Here is a 12,386-nt window from a genome sequence, read left to right as displayed (position 1 = left end):
CACCGAAGGCAAGTTTCGGACTCACTGGAACAAGGAAACCAGCAGTTTTTTCTGCAGTTCCACTTCAAGGCGAAGTGGCCCTCAATCCCCATGTCCGAACAGTTTGCCCTCTCAGGCACCTCTCCAGAGTCTCTGCCCCTACCTCCCAGGAGGCCTGGCCCTGCTCCCATCCCTCAGCACAGGCCTATACCTTCAGGGCCCCCTGGGCTCCCCAGCTGCCGCCCACTCCCCCAGCTCCAGGTATCCAATGTCTCCTGCACCAGTGGTGCACCCCCCAACATCTGGGGCCTATCTACCAGCCTTGGGGGTTCACCCTCTCCCACTGGTTGGGGTTCAGCCCTAGATCCCTGGGACCTACCCCTAGCCTCCTGGAATCCATCCTGTGGCTGCTAGGGTCCACACCAGCTCCTGGCATTCATCCCTCAAATCCTGGGGTGTACCCTCCTACTCCCATGCTCTGTACTGAGACCCTCACTGCCCTCCAAAGACCCAGGGGACACTCTCCCCCTTCCCCTAGCCAACTCAAAGGCTGCCATCCCCCAAGCCTCGTTCTGTTTTCCCCTGCCCCATCCACCCACCAAGAGCCTTGCTTTTGTACTACCCCAGAGCTCACTAAATGGTCTCCTGGTGAAAAAGAACAAAGTACACGAAGACTCCAGGAATACATCATCTTTCAAAACAGGTCTTGGGAAAGGACAGCTGTGCGTGCTGAAGCCAGGGACTAACGTCCGGGCCGGCCGGACCCACCAAGGGCAGGGCAGCATACCCTGGGTGCTACGGAGGTCGGTCTCGCGCTCCCTCTGGCTGGAGCTGGTGCTCCTGGGCGGATTGCTCAGATCCCACTCGCACTCGGCTATGAGGTTCAGGACGGCCTCGTCATCGGCGTCCATGACCAAGCACTTCTTGGCAGAGGCGTCAGTGCACCTGGCTTGGGAGGGGAGGGGTCTGCAAGGAAAAGACAATGCATGAGCAGTGCACAGCAGCAGCGAGGGGGTGAAACACGTGGGCACAGCCCAGCTACTGTGCTCAGGAAGCACGGCCATGGGGTGGGCAGGACAGGAAGGGGGTGCTTGCCTGGGTGGGGAGATGAGACACGAAGTGCTCCCTCCATCCACGCAGATGGTCCTGCCTAAAGTGCTCACATCCAGAACAGGGACCTGGAAGCCGACATGGCCGAGGGGAGGGGCTGCTTCTCACCTGGGCCCTTTCATTCTGCACTTGGCTTTGTAAATACCAGGACACTGAGCTCCGTCCTCTCCTGGGCAGCTGCCCGCCAGGGCAGGGGCGCACGTCCTGCCCATGGCCAGGCTTAAGGACGGCTCTGAGGCGCAGACCCCATACCTGCCAGCTCGCACGGCAGCCGGGAAGCTCTCTCTTGAGTCGACTGAGTCCTCGGAAGCAAAGTGTAGCTGCGAAGCCTTCCGTTCACTGTCCCTCACGGGACGGTCATCTGGGGGGAAAGGCCACAGGGCCTGGTCACCCACTTGGGGCACACAGCGCAGGCTCACCCTCCCTGCACATCCCCCAGGCACCCCGATAATCAGCTCTGAGCTCACGGAGCACCAAGTGCAGCAGGGGCACACACAGGATCTCATGAGGTCCCCCTGTCATCTATAAGCCTCTCCCGGGTGGGAAGCTCTCGTATTCCTGTACACAAACACTCTACGACACTGAACCTAAAGCCTTCTAGACAAAGGGAAAGCAAAGATTTAAAACTAAGATGCCAAAAACTACCCATGATGAAGACTCTAACGTTTCTGAAAAAGCCAAATTTAAACATTTATAAGCTACTGGATTAGACACTCAAACTTTAGAATGCAAGAACTTACTCCTGTCAAATACCTTACAATTAATCATGGCGACAAACGAAACAGCGTCTGTGGGGGCCCTCGTTAACGCCCACAGCCTATCGCCTTGGCCTCAGAAGCAGGGCCATGCTCCCAAGAGGCACCAGCACACACGTGGCCGAGTGGATGTGCGGTCCACTCGCTGTTCTTAGGGCAGCACGCAGGAGACACGTATGCCGAGGGCCCGCCCCCAAAGCAGACGGGAAACAGGAGGGGAAAGAGGGCCCCTGCCTCCAGACTTTCCTCAGGCACACTGCCTGCCGCCCTGGGCCGCTGTGCACCTGCAGGCTAGGGCTGCCCTGGGAGTTCCTGAAATCACTTCCAGAAGCCTGAAGATAAGCTGCACTGACCGGGCCCGATGCAACACGGGCTCTGTCGTGACTCTGCCCAGGGCTGACCACGGTGCCTCCCAGAGGACTCTTCACCGACTCCCTGGGATGGCCTCCTTCCAGCACTCCCAGAACAGACCCAGGATGTAAGGAAACCCCGCGTAGAGCACAGAATACAGTTACACACACACACACACACGAGGCTGCCTGTGCCGACACCCTGGGCCTCCCAGACATTGCAGCTTTGCACTCCACACGGAGCAGCCCCGAGCAGCCCTCAGAGAGGCACATGGACGCTCCCTGATCCGCCTGTCACAGGCAGGACCCACAGACATGCCCTCCCCCTGGGGTTGAAGAGTCATGTGGACAGGCTCCATAGGACCGGGGCCCTGTGCTGGCCTCCTGGGAGCAGCCAGGTGCTCCGTCCCGTGCACACTGGGGTGTGCAAGTGTGCAGCTGGCAGAGAGCTCGGCCGGGCCCGGTCAGTGCAGCTTATCTTCAGGCTTCTGGAAGTGATTTCAGGAACTCCCAGGGCAGCCCTAGCCTGCAGGTGCACAGCGGCCCAGGGCGGCGGGCAGTGTGCCTGAGGAAAGTCTGGAGGCCGGGGCCCTCTCTCCCCTCCTGTTTCCAGTCTGCTTTGGGGGCGGGCCCTCGGCATACGTGTCTCCTAAGAGCACCGTCCGCGGCAGCACAGCCCAGCCTGCACCATTCAAAACCTCTTTTCTGTGACAGCCTGACCAACACCCTCTCTGCACCACCTGAACCCCCCTTTCTGTGCACCCCAAATGAGTGCCAGCTGGAAATATCCAATATGGCCTGCAGGCAGTGAACCCAACACGACCTTTAGGTCATTATAATAAACACGATACTCCTCATAATAAAATCATCATGGCCGGCACTGCCACTCCCATCATGCACCTCACACTGGAACACTTCTGAGATTCCCAAAAAGGAGCCTGCACACGGGTAGTTCTCAAGCCCCACCTTCAGCCCCACCCTTTTGAAGTCAGTTAAGCCCCACCTCTGAAGCCTCCCTATGGTATGAGATGGCCCAGACCCCCTCCCTCCCTTCCCCTTCTCTTTCTCTCATCTGCATTTACGTGAGTGTGTACTTTTCCCTGGCTTAAAAACCCCTGACTTTCTGAAGCCCTTCCGCCTCCTCCGTGGACCCCGCCGGGTGTGCAGATGAACCTGGCCGGCCAGGTCGGGCCGGTGCAGATTCCCCACAGGCTGCTCACCGCTGCAGCCACATTCCTCTTTTTGCTGTTGTCGATTTGAAATCAACACACAGATGTCAGTCTCCCAAAAGAACCCTAACGACCAGGACACGCTTGAGAACTTAGGACGCAGGAGACAAACCCTCTGATCCTTTTCTTTTCTTTTTTTAATTTGACAGAGTTAGACAGTGAGAGAGAGGGACAGAAAGGTCTTCCTTCCATTGGTTCACCCCTCAAATGGCCGCTACAGACGGAGCTACACCGATCTGAAGCCAGGAGCCAGGTGCCTCCTCCTGGTCTCCCATGCAGGTGCAGGGCCCAAGCACTTGGGCCATCCTCCACTGCCTTTCAGGGCCACAGCAGAGAGCTGGGCCGGAAGAGGAGCAACCAGGACTAGAACTGGTGCCCATATGGTGCCGCAGGCGGAGGATTAACCAAGTGAGCCACGGCGCTGGCCCCTCACTGATCCTTTTCTTTCTGGGTGCAGAAGGGGCCCGGCTGTGAACAAGTGCACACCATCTCTGATCCCAGTACCAAGAGAAATCCCGTGGAACACAACGGGCTCTTGGCCATGCCAGGTGCTGTCCTAGGACAGACACGGACTGCAGTCTCCACCTACACGCAGGTAAGACACACAGCCTCTTGTGAAACTGCAGGGCCCTGCCCTCCCAGGCAGCTTTCCTGCCACAGCCCCGGTGAAGACACAGGGCAGCCAGCATCCACCACCTACCCAGCTGCTGCAGCCTGGGGAGCATGTGCACCACAAACAGGCGGTAATCAGACTCGCTCTTCACCACGGGGTTCAGCCGGAAGTCCACGTCCCGCAGCTCGGTCAGGGAGTGGAGCCGAAACACTTCTGCCAGCGAGGAGATGGAGTTGTAGTAGAGGTTGAGGCTTTCCAGTGCAGTCAGGTACTGAATGCCCTGTTCACAGGACACGGGCACGTCAGCACACACTTTGAAGAGTAACACAGAGCAAATAGGCCGCCAACAACGTGGGAAACACCCTCGCCGGCCCGCTCGGGACAGGGACGGCCTCAGGCAGAGCGGTCAACGGGAGGCTTCTCCACAGGTCTTGCGAGGCCAGGTGTCTGAGGAGCGGCCCACCCGGAGCAGGCGCAGCAAGCGGTTTGTAGCCCAGCTCACGGTCCCTCCCCCTTCCTCACTGCGAGTTCTGTGGGCTGTACAGTCTGCTGGACGCTGAGTTACAAAGTCACCTTCCGCCTCCCTTCACTGTCCCTGGATTTCCTCTCTCGTGTCGGCTGCTCCGACATCCTGTTTGCCTAGGGAGTCTGGCTGCATCTGCAAGCCAGCTGCCATAACTTTCTACTCTGTGTTGAAAACGGAACATTTTGGGACCTGCACTGAGGCACTGTGGATAAAGCCGCCGCCTGCAGTGCTGGCATCCCAAACAGGCACCAGTTCAAGTTCCAACTGCTCCACTTCCGATCCAGCTCTCTGCTATGGCCTGGGAAAGCAGCAGAAGATGGCACAAGTGCTTGGGCCCCTGCAGCCACACAGGAGACCCAGAAGCAGCTCCAGGCTCCTGGCTTTGGAAGGACCTAGCTCAGGCTGCTGCGGCCTTTTGGGGAGTGAACCAGTGGACGGGAGACCTCACTGTCTCTGTCTCTCTCCCTGCCTCTGTAACTCTGCCTTTCAAATAAAAAATAAATATTTAAGAAAAAAATGGAACTTTTTAAAAAAAGATTTATTTGAAAGTCAGAATTATGGGGGTGGGGGTGGGGAGACAGAGATCTTCCACTGTTTTTTTCATTCTCCAAATAGCTGTAATAGTCAGGGCCGAGCCAGGCTGAAGCCAGGAGCCTCATCCGAGTCTCCCATGTGGGTGCAGGGCCTCGAGCACTTGGGCCATCTTCCACTGCTTTCCCACGCCATTAGTAGGGAGCTGGATGGGAAGCAGAGCAGCCGGGACTCAAACCAATGCCCATGTGGGATGCCAGCACTGTAGGTGGTGACTTCACCCCGTACGCCACAGCGCCAGCCCCCGGATGTTTTCTTACAAATAAGAACTGACCAACTGAAGTAAACACACACACTTGTTAGAACACACAGAGCAAGGTTTTACACAGTGGGACAACTATGCATGAAGTTTGAAATGTTATGGTACGGCAGTCAACAGCTACCGAGTTCTCTTTCGTGCCAAGCTTAGTGACTTACACAATCTCACTTAATCTGCACACAATCCCATTTTACATTTACAGATTGAAAACCTCAGGTTGGGGAGGTGTACAGACAAGTACCCCTTGGGATGGGAGCCACAGCGGAGCTGAGCAGGGCTCCTGTGCCTTGTATGAGGTGTGCTTTCCATAAAGCACCACGTCTGGGGCCAGTGTCCTTTCTCTTCCAATCAAGCTACAAGCAGCATTCCACGTCACCATGGGCCTCTGCCCGGCCGCTTCTGGCTCACACACCATGTCCGCCTGGCTGCCGTCAAGAGTGGGGCCAGACACAGAGAGGCGGTGCAGAAGGTGGCCGGACACCTCGAGAGGTAGGGAGTGACAGGCATGCACACTGCACCTCCTGGCCTCTTACGTCACTCCTCTGAGGACTCAACCATGTCCATCAGAGTCTCGGAGTGCCGATCACCCACGTCAAGTGAGGACGTGATGTGACACAGAACACCACACCTGCCAACCTTTAAGCACGTCGTTCATAGGAACTTTAAGTACTTCACTAACAGATTGTTTTACCACATGTGCAGCCTCTGCTGATGCTGACAGCAGTAATCTTCTTTGTTTCATCACACTTACCTCCAGACTAACCAAGGAGTTGCGTGAGAGATCCAAAGATCTTAGACCCGTTAAATTCATCAGAGAATTTCCCAAGTGAGTAATCTTCTCCTGGTAAGTTCCAGGAACAGACAACGACTGGAGCTCAGCTAAGAAGGGAAAATAGACAGTTCAATATTTTTAAAATTGAAAACAAATAAAAGTTCAAATTCTTTAAGATGTATTTATTTATTTGAAAGTCAGAGTTACACAGAGGGAGAAGGAGAGGCAGAGAAAGAGAGAGGAGAGACAGAGAGGTCTTCCATCTGCTGGTTCACTCCTCAGTTGGCTGCCAACAGCTGGAGCTGAGCCAATCCAAAGCCAGGAGCCAGGAGCTTCATCTGGGTCTCCCACATGGGTGCAGGGGCTCAAGGACTTGGGCCATCTTCTACTGCTTTCCCAGGCCACAGCAGAGAGCTGCATCAGAAGTGGAGCAGCCAGGACTCAAACTGGCATCCATATGGGATGCCAGCACTGCAGGCGGCGGCTTCACCCACTATGCCACAGCGCTGGCCCCAGTTCATATTCTTAAAAATAAAGCAGACACTGGCAGAGTCTCTGCTTAAATAACTTTCGTCAGGTTCCTGAAACCCCGAGGCCCGCAGTGCACCTCTAAAATCCAGTTTTACGAAGAGCCCAGACCAGTCAGCTTGGCCCCCATTCCCACTGTCCACCACTCCCAAGTGACATCTTACCAGCCTGGCCTGCCCTCACCAAGAATCCAGTGAGGCTAGTTTAGCCAGAATCCTCCTGACTCCCAGTTCCCTTGACCCTTAGTGGCTGGCACCAGGACTGTGGGCCTGGACCCTGATGCCTGGCCCAGCTGTAACTAAGCGGTGCCCTTCACCCTCCTGCCAGCAGCACCCAGCAGGTGCCAGCAATGAGTACAGACAACACCAGCGGTCAGTACCATGACCTAAACAGGAAGGAGAACTCATAACAAAACCAGCAATGGGTACAGAAACCTACATAGGAAGAACTCAAAACACCAGCAATGGGGCCAGCGCTGTGGTATAGCGGGTAAGCCACTGCCTGCAGTGCTGGCATCCATACGGGTGCCGGTTTGAGTCCTGGCTGCTCCTCTTCTGATCCAGCTCTCTGCTAATGGCCTGGGAAAGCAGTGGAGGATGGCCCATGTGCTTGGGCCCCTGCACCCACGTGGGAGACCTGGAAGAAGCTCCTGGCTTCGGATTGGCCCAGCTCTGGCCATCTGGAGAGTGAACGAGAGGATGGAAGACCTCTCTCTCTGCCTCTGCGTAACTCTTGCCTTTCAAATAAAATAAATAAATATTTAAAAAAAGAAAAAAAGAAAAACACCAGCAATGAGTGCAGAGACTTGACAGGAAGACATGTAACACCAGCGATGAGTAACCGAATCTGCACAGGAAGAAAAGTCCTAACGAAGCCAGCAATGGGGACAGAGAACCTAACAGGCAGCAGAACTCGTCGACACCAGTGATGAGTAGATATCTAAGCACGAAGGAGAATTCACAACCAATCCAGCCACAAGTGTGGGGAACTAAAAAGGAAGAGCTTCTGCTAATGTGGTGTAACTAGATGAAGTTTAGCTGAGCTAAACTTGTACTGCAAAATAATGCTCTCGCACTGTCAGCTCGATAGGCCACCTTCCCAGAATGCACTGTGGCTTCGAGCCCACCCTGTCTGCGCATCCAGTTAAGTACCACCCCTCTGTTTACAAAGAGGTTGAAGGCAAGACAGTGCTCTTTCCTCCGTGCACTATCAGATGAACCACTCTTGTTTTCACTTAGCAGTACCATTCCTGGTCCTCTCGTTCACGTGCAACCCTTTGGCCCACTCCTGATGGGTATTTTCTGTGTGGAGAAGCACAGACTTGTCCATGAACATGTTTATCCCCTCATGGTAAAATAAATTCTGTTCCTACTTGTATACAACTCTAGTCTCCACTTAGTATGTAGTATTTCTACCTGTGTGGAAGACAAAAACCTGGATTGAAAAGTAGTACATTCACTGCCCACCATAACAACCTAACACCAGGGATGAGTAAGGAGACCCTCACAGGAAGAGTTCATTATGTAACACCTGTGATGAGGTCAAGATTCAGAAGGGGCAGAATGTCAACACACCAGCCATGACCACAGAGATCTAAAGAGGAAGTAGAAGGCTGGCATCCCACATTAGAGAGTGTCTCAAAAGATGGCCCAAGTACTTGGGCCCCTGCCACTCATGTGGAAAACCTCGTTGGAGCTCTGGGCTCTGGGCTTTGGCCGGGGCCAGCCCCAGCTGCTACAGCCATTTGGAGAATACATGGAAGATGGATCTCCCCCTGCCCTTCAAACAAATGAAATACGATGAAGAGGAAGCAGAATTCATAACAGTAGCGATGAGTCCAAGACTTAAACAGGAAGCAGAATTCATAACACAAGCCATGGAAACCTACACAGGAAGGAGAATGTCGTAACACGATACTGCAGATGTCATCAATACAATCGAAAAGGACCAAGAGCCAGAGAAAACTGAGAGAGAACGACCTAACAATTTCAAAACAACTCTCACAAAAATACTTCAATGAGCAATTGCAACATTTTGAACTGAATGAAAAAGTACAGGCAGAAAGCCAGATGTACAGAAGAGAGAAAACAAATTTCAGGAATGAAAATTACAGTAACTGAAGCAGAAATTAACCATAGCTCCAGAGTATTATGGGATTGGCCCAAAAAAACTTGAATAGCCATAAAGACTGATGGAAACAGATCCATCTCCCTCATCACACCCATCACACTCGCCACACACTCACACCCGTCACACTCACTCACCACACACTCACACCTATCACACTCACCACACTCACCCATTACACACACTCACACCCATTATGCTCAACACATTACTACTAGAGTTAAAAAGAGAAATGAAAGACAATGGCTCATGTTTTTTTTAAAAATTGAAGAAATGGTGTCTGAAAACTTCCAAATTTGGCTCCAGGTGCACATGTATACTTTCTATACCTTAGAAAACTCAACAGAATAAGCCAAAAAATGCCACGCCCGGACAGCATATCAAACTTCTGGAAACTGAAGACACTGAAGACATCACCAGAGGGGAGGGGCTCGGCACCAGAGGCTCCTCTCCCTGGAGGACCAAGCACAGCCCTGTTCACGTTCTCAGAGAAACCCACAGCCACTGAAGACTGCCCTGAGCACTCAAGGTAGAAAGAAAACACCCCCGGGGCCGGGGCTGGCACTGTGGCGCAGCGGGTTAATGCCCTGGCCAGAAGCGCTGGCATCCCATATGGGCGCCGGTTCTAGTTCTGCCTACTCTTCTGATCCAGCTCTCTGCTATGGCCTGGGAAAGCAGTGGAAGATGGCCCAAGTGCTTGGGCCCTTGCACCTGCATGGGAGACCCAGATTAAGCTCTTGGCTCCTGGCTTCGGATCGGCGCAGCTCCAGCCGTTGCAGCCAATTGGGGAGTGAACCAGCAGATGGAAGACCTCTCTCTCTCTCTGCCTCTCCACTCTCTGTGTAACTCTTTCAAATAAATAAACAAATCCTAAAAAAATAAAAAAAGAAGAAAATACTCCCTAATGGAAAAGATCTAGGACTTGTCAAAACGAGGCACTCAAAGCATCCCGGCAAATCACAGGGTGGCAGGAAGCCGGAAGCACAAAGATGAAAACCCAAGGAAGCGCTGCAGAATAATGGCGTTCTGGCGGAGCAGGAAAAGGCGTCTGCAGCGCTGGCGTCCCACGTGGGAGCTGGTTCAAGCTGCTCTACTTCCAATCCGGCTCTCTGCTAACGGCCTGGGAAAGCAGAGGAAGATGGCCCAAGTACCTGAGCCCCTGCAACCACGTGGGAGACCTGGATGAAGCTCCTGGTATCGGCCTGGCTCAGCCCCGGCAGTTGCAGCCCTTTGGGGAGTGCACCAGAGAATGGAAGATTCCTGTATCTCGCCCTCTCTCTCTGTAAATCTGCCTTTCAAACAAATGTTTTTAAAAAATGACTTTTGAGGGGGGCCAGCACCATGACACACTAGGTTAAACCTGCGCCTGCAGTGCCAGCTCTAGTCCCAGTTGCTCCTCTTCCAGGCCAGCTCTCTGCTGTGGCCCGGGAGGGCAGTGGAGGATGGCCCAAGTGCTTGGGCCCTGCACCCGCATGGGAGACCAGGAGGAAGCACCTGGCTCCTGGCTTCGAATGGGTGCAGCGCTGGCCCTTGCAGCCACTTAGGGGGTGAACCAACGGAGGGAAGCCCTTTCTCTTTGTCTCTGTCTCTCTCACTGTCTATAACTCTGTCAAATTAAAAAAAAAAAAAGACTTCTGAAGCAGCCATTTGTTGTAAGGGTCAAGACACCGGTAGGACCCCTCCCACATCAGCATCTGGGCTCAAGGCCTGCTGATCCTAACTCCAGTTCCCTCCCGGTGCACACCCTGGGACACTGGGTGGTGGCTCAAAGAGCTGGACGCCTGCCACCCACTTGGGAGACTCGGTTTCCAGCCCCCAGCTTCGGCCACAGCCGGAATCTGGGGAGTGAGCCAGCCGGTGGGAGATCTCTGTCATTATCAAACAAATGAAAAAGACATGCAAAGCAAGAAATAAACAAGATTGTAAAGGGCAATAAAGCTCACAAGATGTTATCCCACCACCCCTGTTTGAGACCCTGGTGCAGGAACCATGCTCTATCTCCCCCAGGCTCCTGGCAAGACGTCAGCTGCACAGATCCGAAGAAAGTTCCCAGAGGCTCCTAAAGCCCCCTACTCCCCACTTCCTGGCAGCGGCAAGCCCCCTACCGCCCACTCTTCCTATGCTCTTCGGAGACTGTCTCCCTCTTTGCTTCAATAAAACAGCCTGTCTCTGTTGAGGTCAGTCTCTCTGGGGGTACAAGACGCCAGAACCCCGAGCTATTCCGAAGCGAACGGATTTGCAGCCACAGGAGGAAACCAAGCCCAGGCCGGCTCTCAGGGAGCTGAGAAGCAACACCGCATCCACCCGTGGGCCGCGCCTGGTCCCGGCTGCTCCACTTCTGATCCAGCTCCCTGCGCAGGCACCTGCGGCCCCGCGGGAGGCCGGGACGGAGCTCCGGGCCCCGGTCTCGCAGGCTCAGCCTGGCCACGCCGGTCCTCGCCAGGCACCTGCGGCCCCGCGGGAGGCCGGGACGGAGCTCCGGGCCCCGGCTTCGCAGGCTCGGCCTGGCCACGCCGGTCCTCGCCAGGCACCTGCGGCCCCGCGGGAGGCCGGGACGGAGCTCCGGGCCCCGGTCTCGCAGGCTCGGCCTGGCCACGCCGGTCCTCGCCAGGTCCCGCGGGAGGCCGGGACGGAGCTCCGGGCCCCGGCTTCGCAGGCTCGGCCTGGCCACGCCGGTCCCCGCCAGGCACCTGCGGCCCCGCGGGAGGCCGGGACTGAGCTCCGGGCCCCGGCTTCGCAGGCTCGGCCTGGCCACGCCGGTCCCCGCCAGGCAGCCCGCGCAGGGGCGCTCAGCCTCCCCCTCCGACGCGAGCAGGGACTTATCGCGGGGGAGGGGGCGGAACCGAGCAGGCTAGAAGTTTCAAAGCACGCGAGTGCAGGGCCACAGGGCCCGCCGGAAATCGCCCAGGAGCCGGTCAGCCGCCAGCGCGGACTCCAGGCCGGAGCAAGCGGGCGGGCCGCTGCCCAGACCGCACAAACCAGGGAAGCCGCGGAGGGCGCGGGCCCCGCGTGAGGAGGGCAGCACCGCGCGAGCGGCCGCCCCGGGGAAGCCCCGGCCCGTCGGCCCGCGCACCCAGGTCGCGGTGAGGCGCCAGACCGCTCTTCTCCCGGATCCTCTCCTCGCACAGCACCAGCCGCGGCGCCGACGCCATGTCTCCAAACCGAACGCCGCGCGCCGCGCCTGCGCAGTGCGAGGGGCGGGCTAACGTCGAGGGGCGGGGGGGCAGGAGGGGGCGGGGCCGGGGCGGCGAGGGCGGGGCCGGGGCGGCGAGGGCGGGGCCGGGGCGGCGAGGGCGGGGCGAGCCCCGGGCGGCTGGGGACGTGGGGAAGGGGTCGAGTCAGACCTGGCGTCCCCGCGGCAGGACACGGGACCACCCCCCAACTGTCGCCCAGGCCGCGCTCGACCCTCTGGAGCCAGGGCCGCGCCACAAGCCCTGCCCTCCCCGGGAGTGCTCAAGAGACGCGGCTGGGACGTGGGCGAGTGGGGACCCCCACCCCCTCCGCCGCGCCTCGCAGGGCTCCACTCCCGCCCCGGCCCCTCTGTCCG

The 12,386-nt window shown here is 56.5% G+C and overlaps 1 protein-coding gene across 4 annotated transcripts in view; it reads right to left on the bottom strand.

Moving 5' to 3' along the window:
- CEP72 (centrosomal protein 72) overlaps positions 1-12,011 on the bottom strand; it is a 28,956-nt gene extending 16,945 nt beyond the window's left edge. For 3 of the 4 annotated variants that reach the window (XR_009868115.1, XM_062212596.1, XM_062212595.1), the window contains exons 1-5: positions 11,913-12,011; positions 6,164-6,291; positions 4,124-4,316; positions 1,342-1,450; positions 767-945 (exon numbers count right to left, since the gene is read on the bottom strand). Coding sequence is in view for 3 of the 4 variants with exons in the window: in XM_062212596.1 (XP_062068580.1) it covers positions 767-945; positions 1,342-1,450; positions 4,124-4,316; positions 6,164-6,291; positions 11,913-11,991 (688 nt within the window). In the remaining variant the exon portion in view is untranslated. Of the gene's footprint in view, positions 1-766; positions 946-1,341; positions 1,451-4,123; positions 4,317-6,163; positions 6,292-11,912 lie in introns of those variants that run through there. The other variant, XM_062212597.1, reaches the window with a different exon arrangement.
- Positions 12,012-12,386: the final 375 nt, after the last annotated feature.

Source organism: Lepus europaeus, chromosome 15, assembly GCF_033115175.1.
Source record: "Lepus europaeus isolate LE1 chromosome 15, mLepTim1.pri, whole genome shotgun sequence".
In the NCBI taxonomy this organism is placed as follows: domain Eukaryota; kingdom Metazoa; phylum Chordata; class Mammalia; order Lagomorpha; family Leporidae; genus Lepus; species Lepus europaeus.
This window is presented reverse-complemented; position numbering and strand designations above follow the sequence as displayed.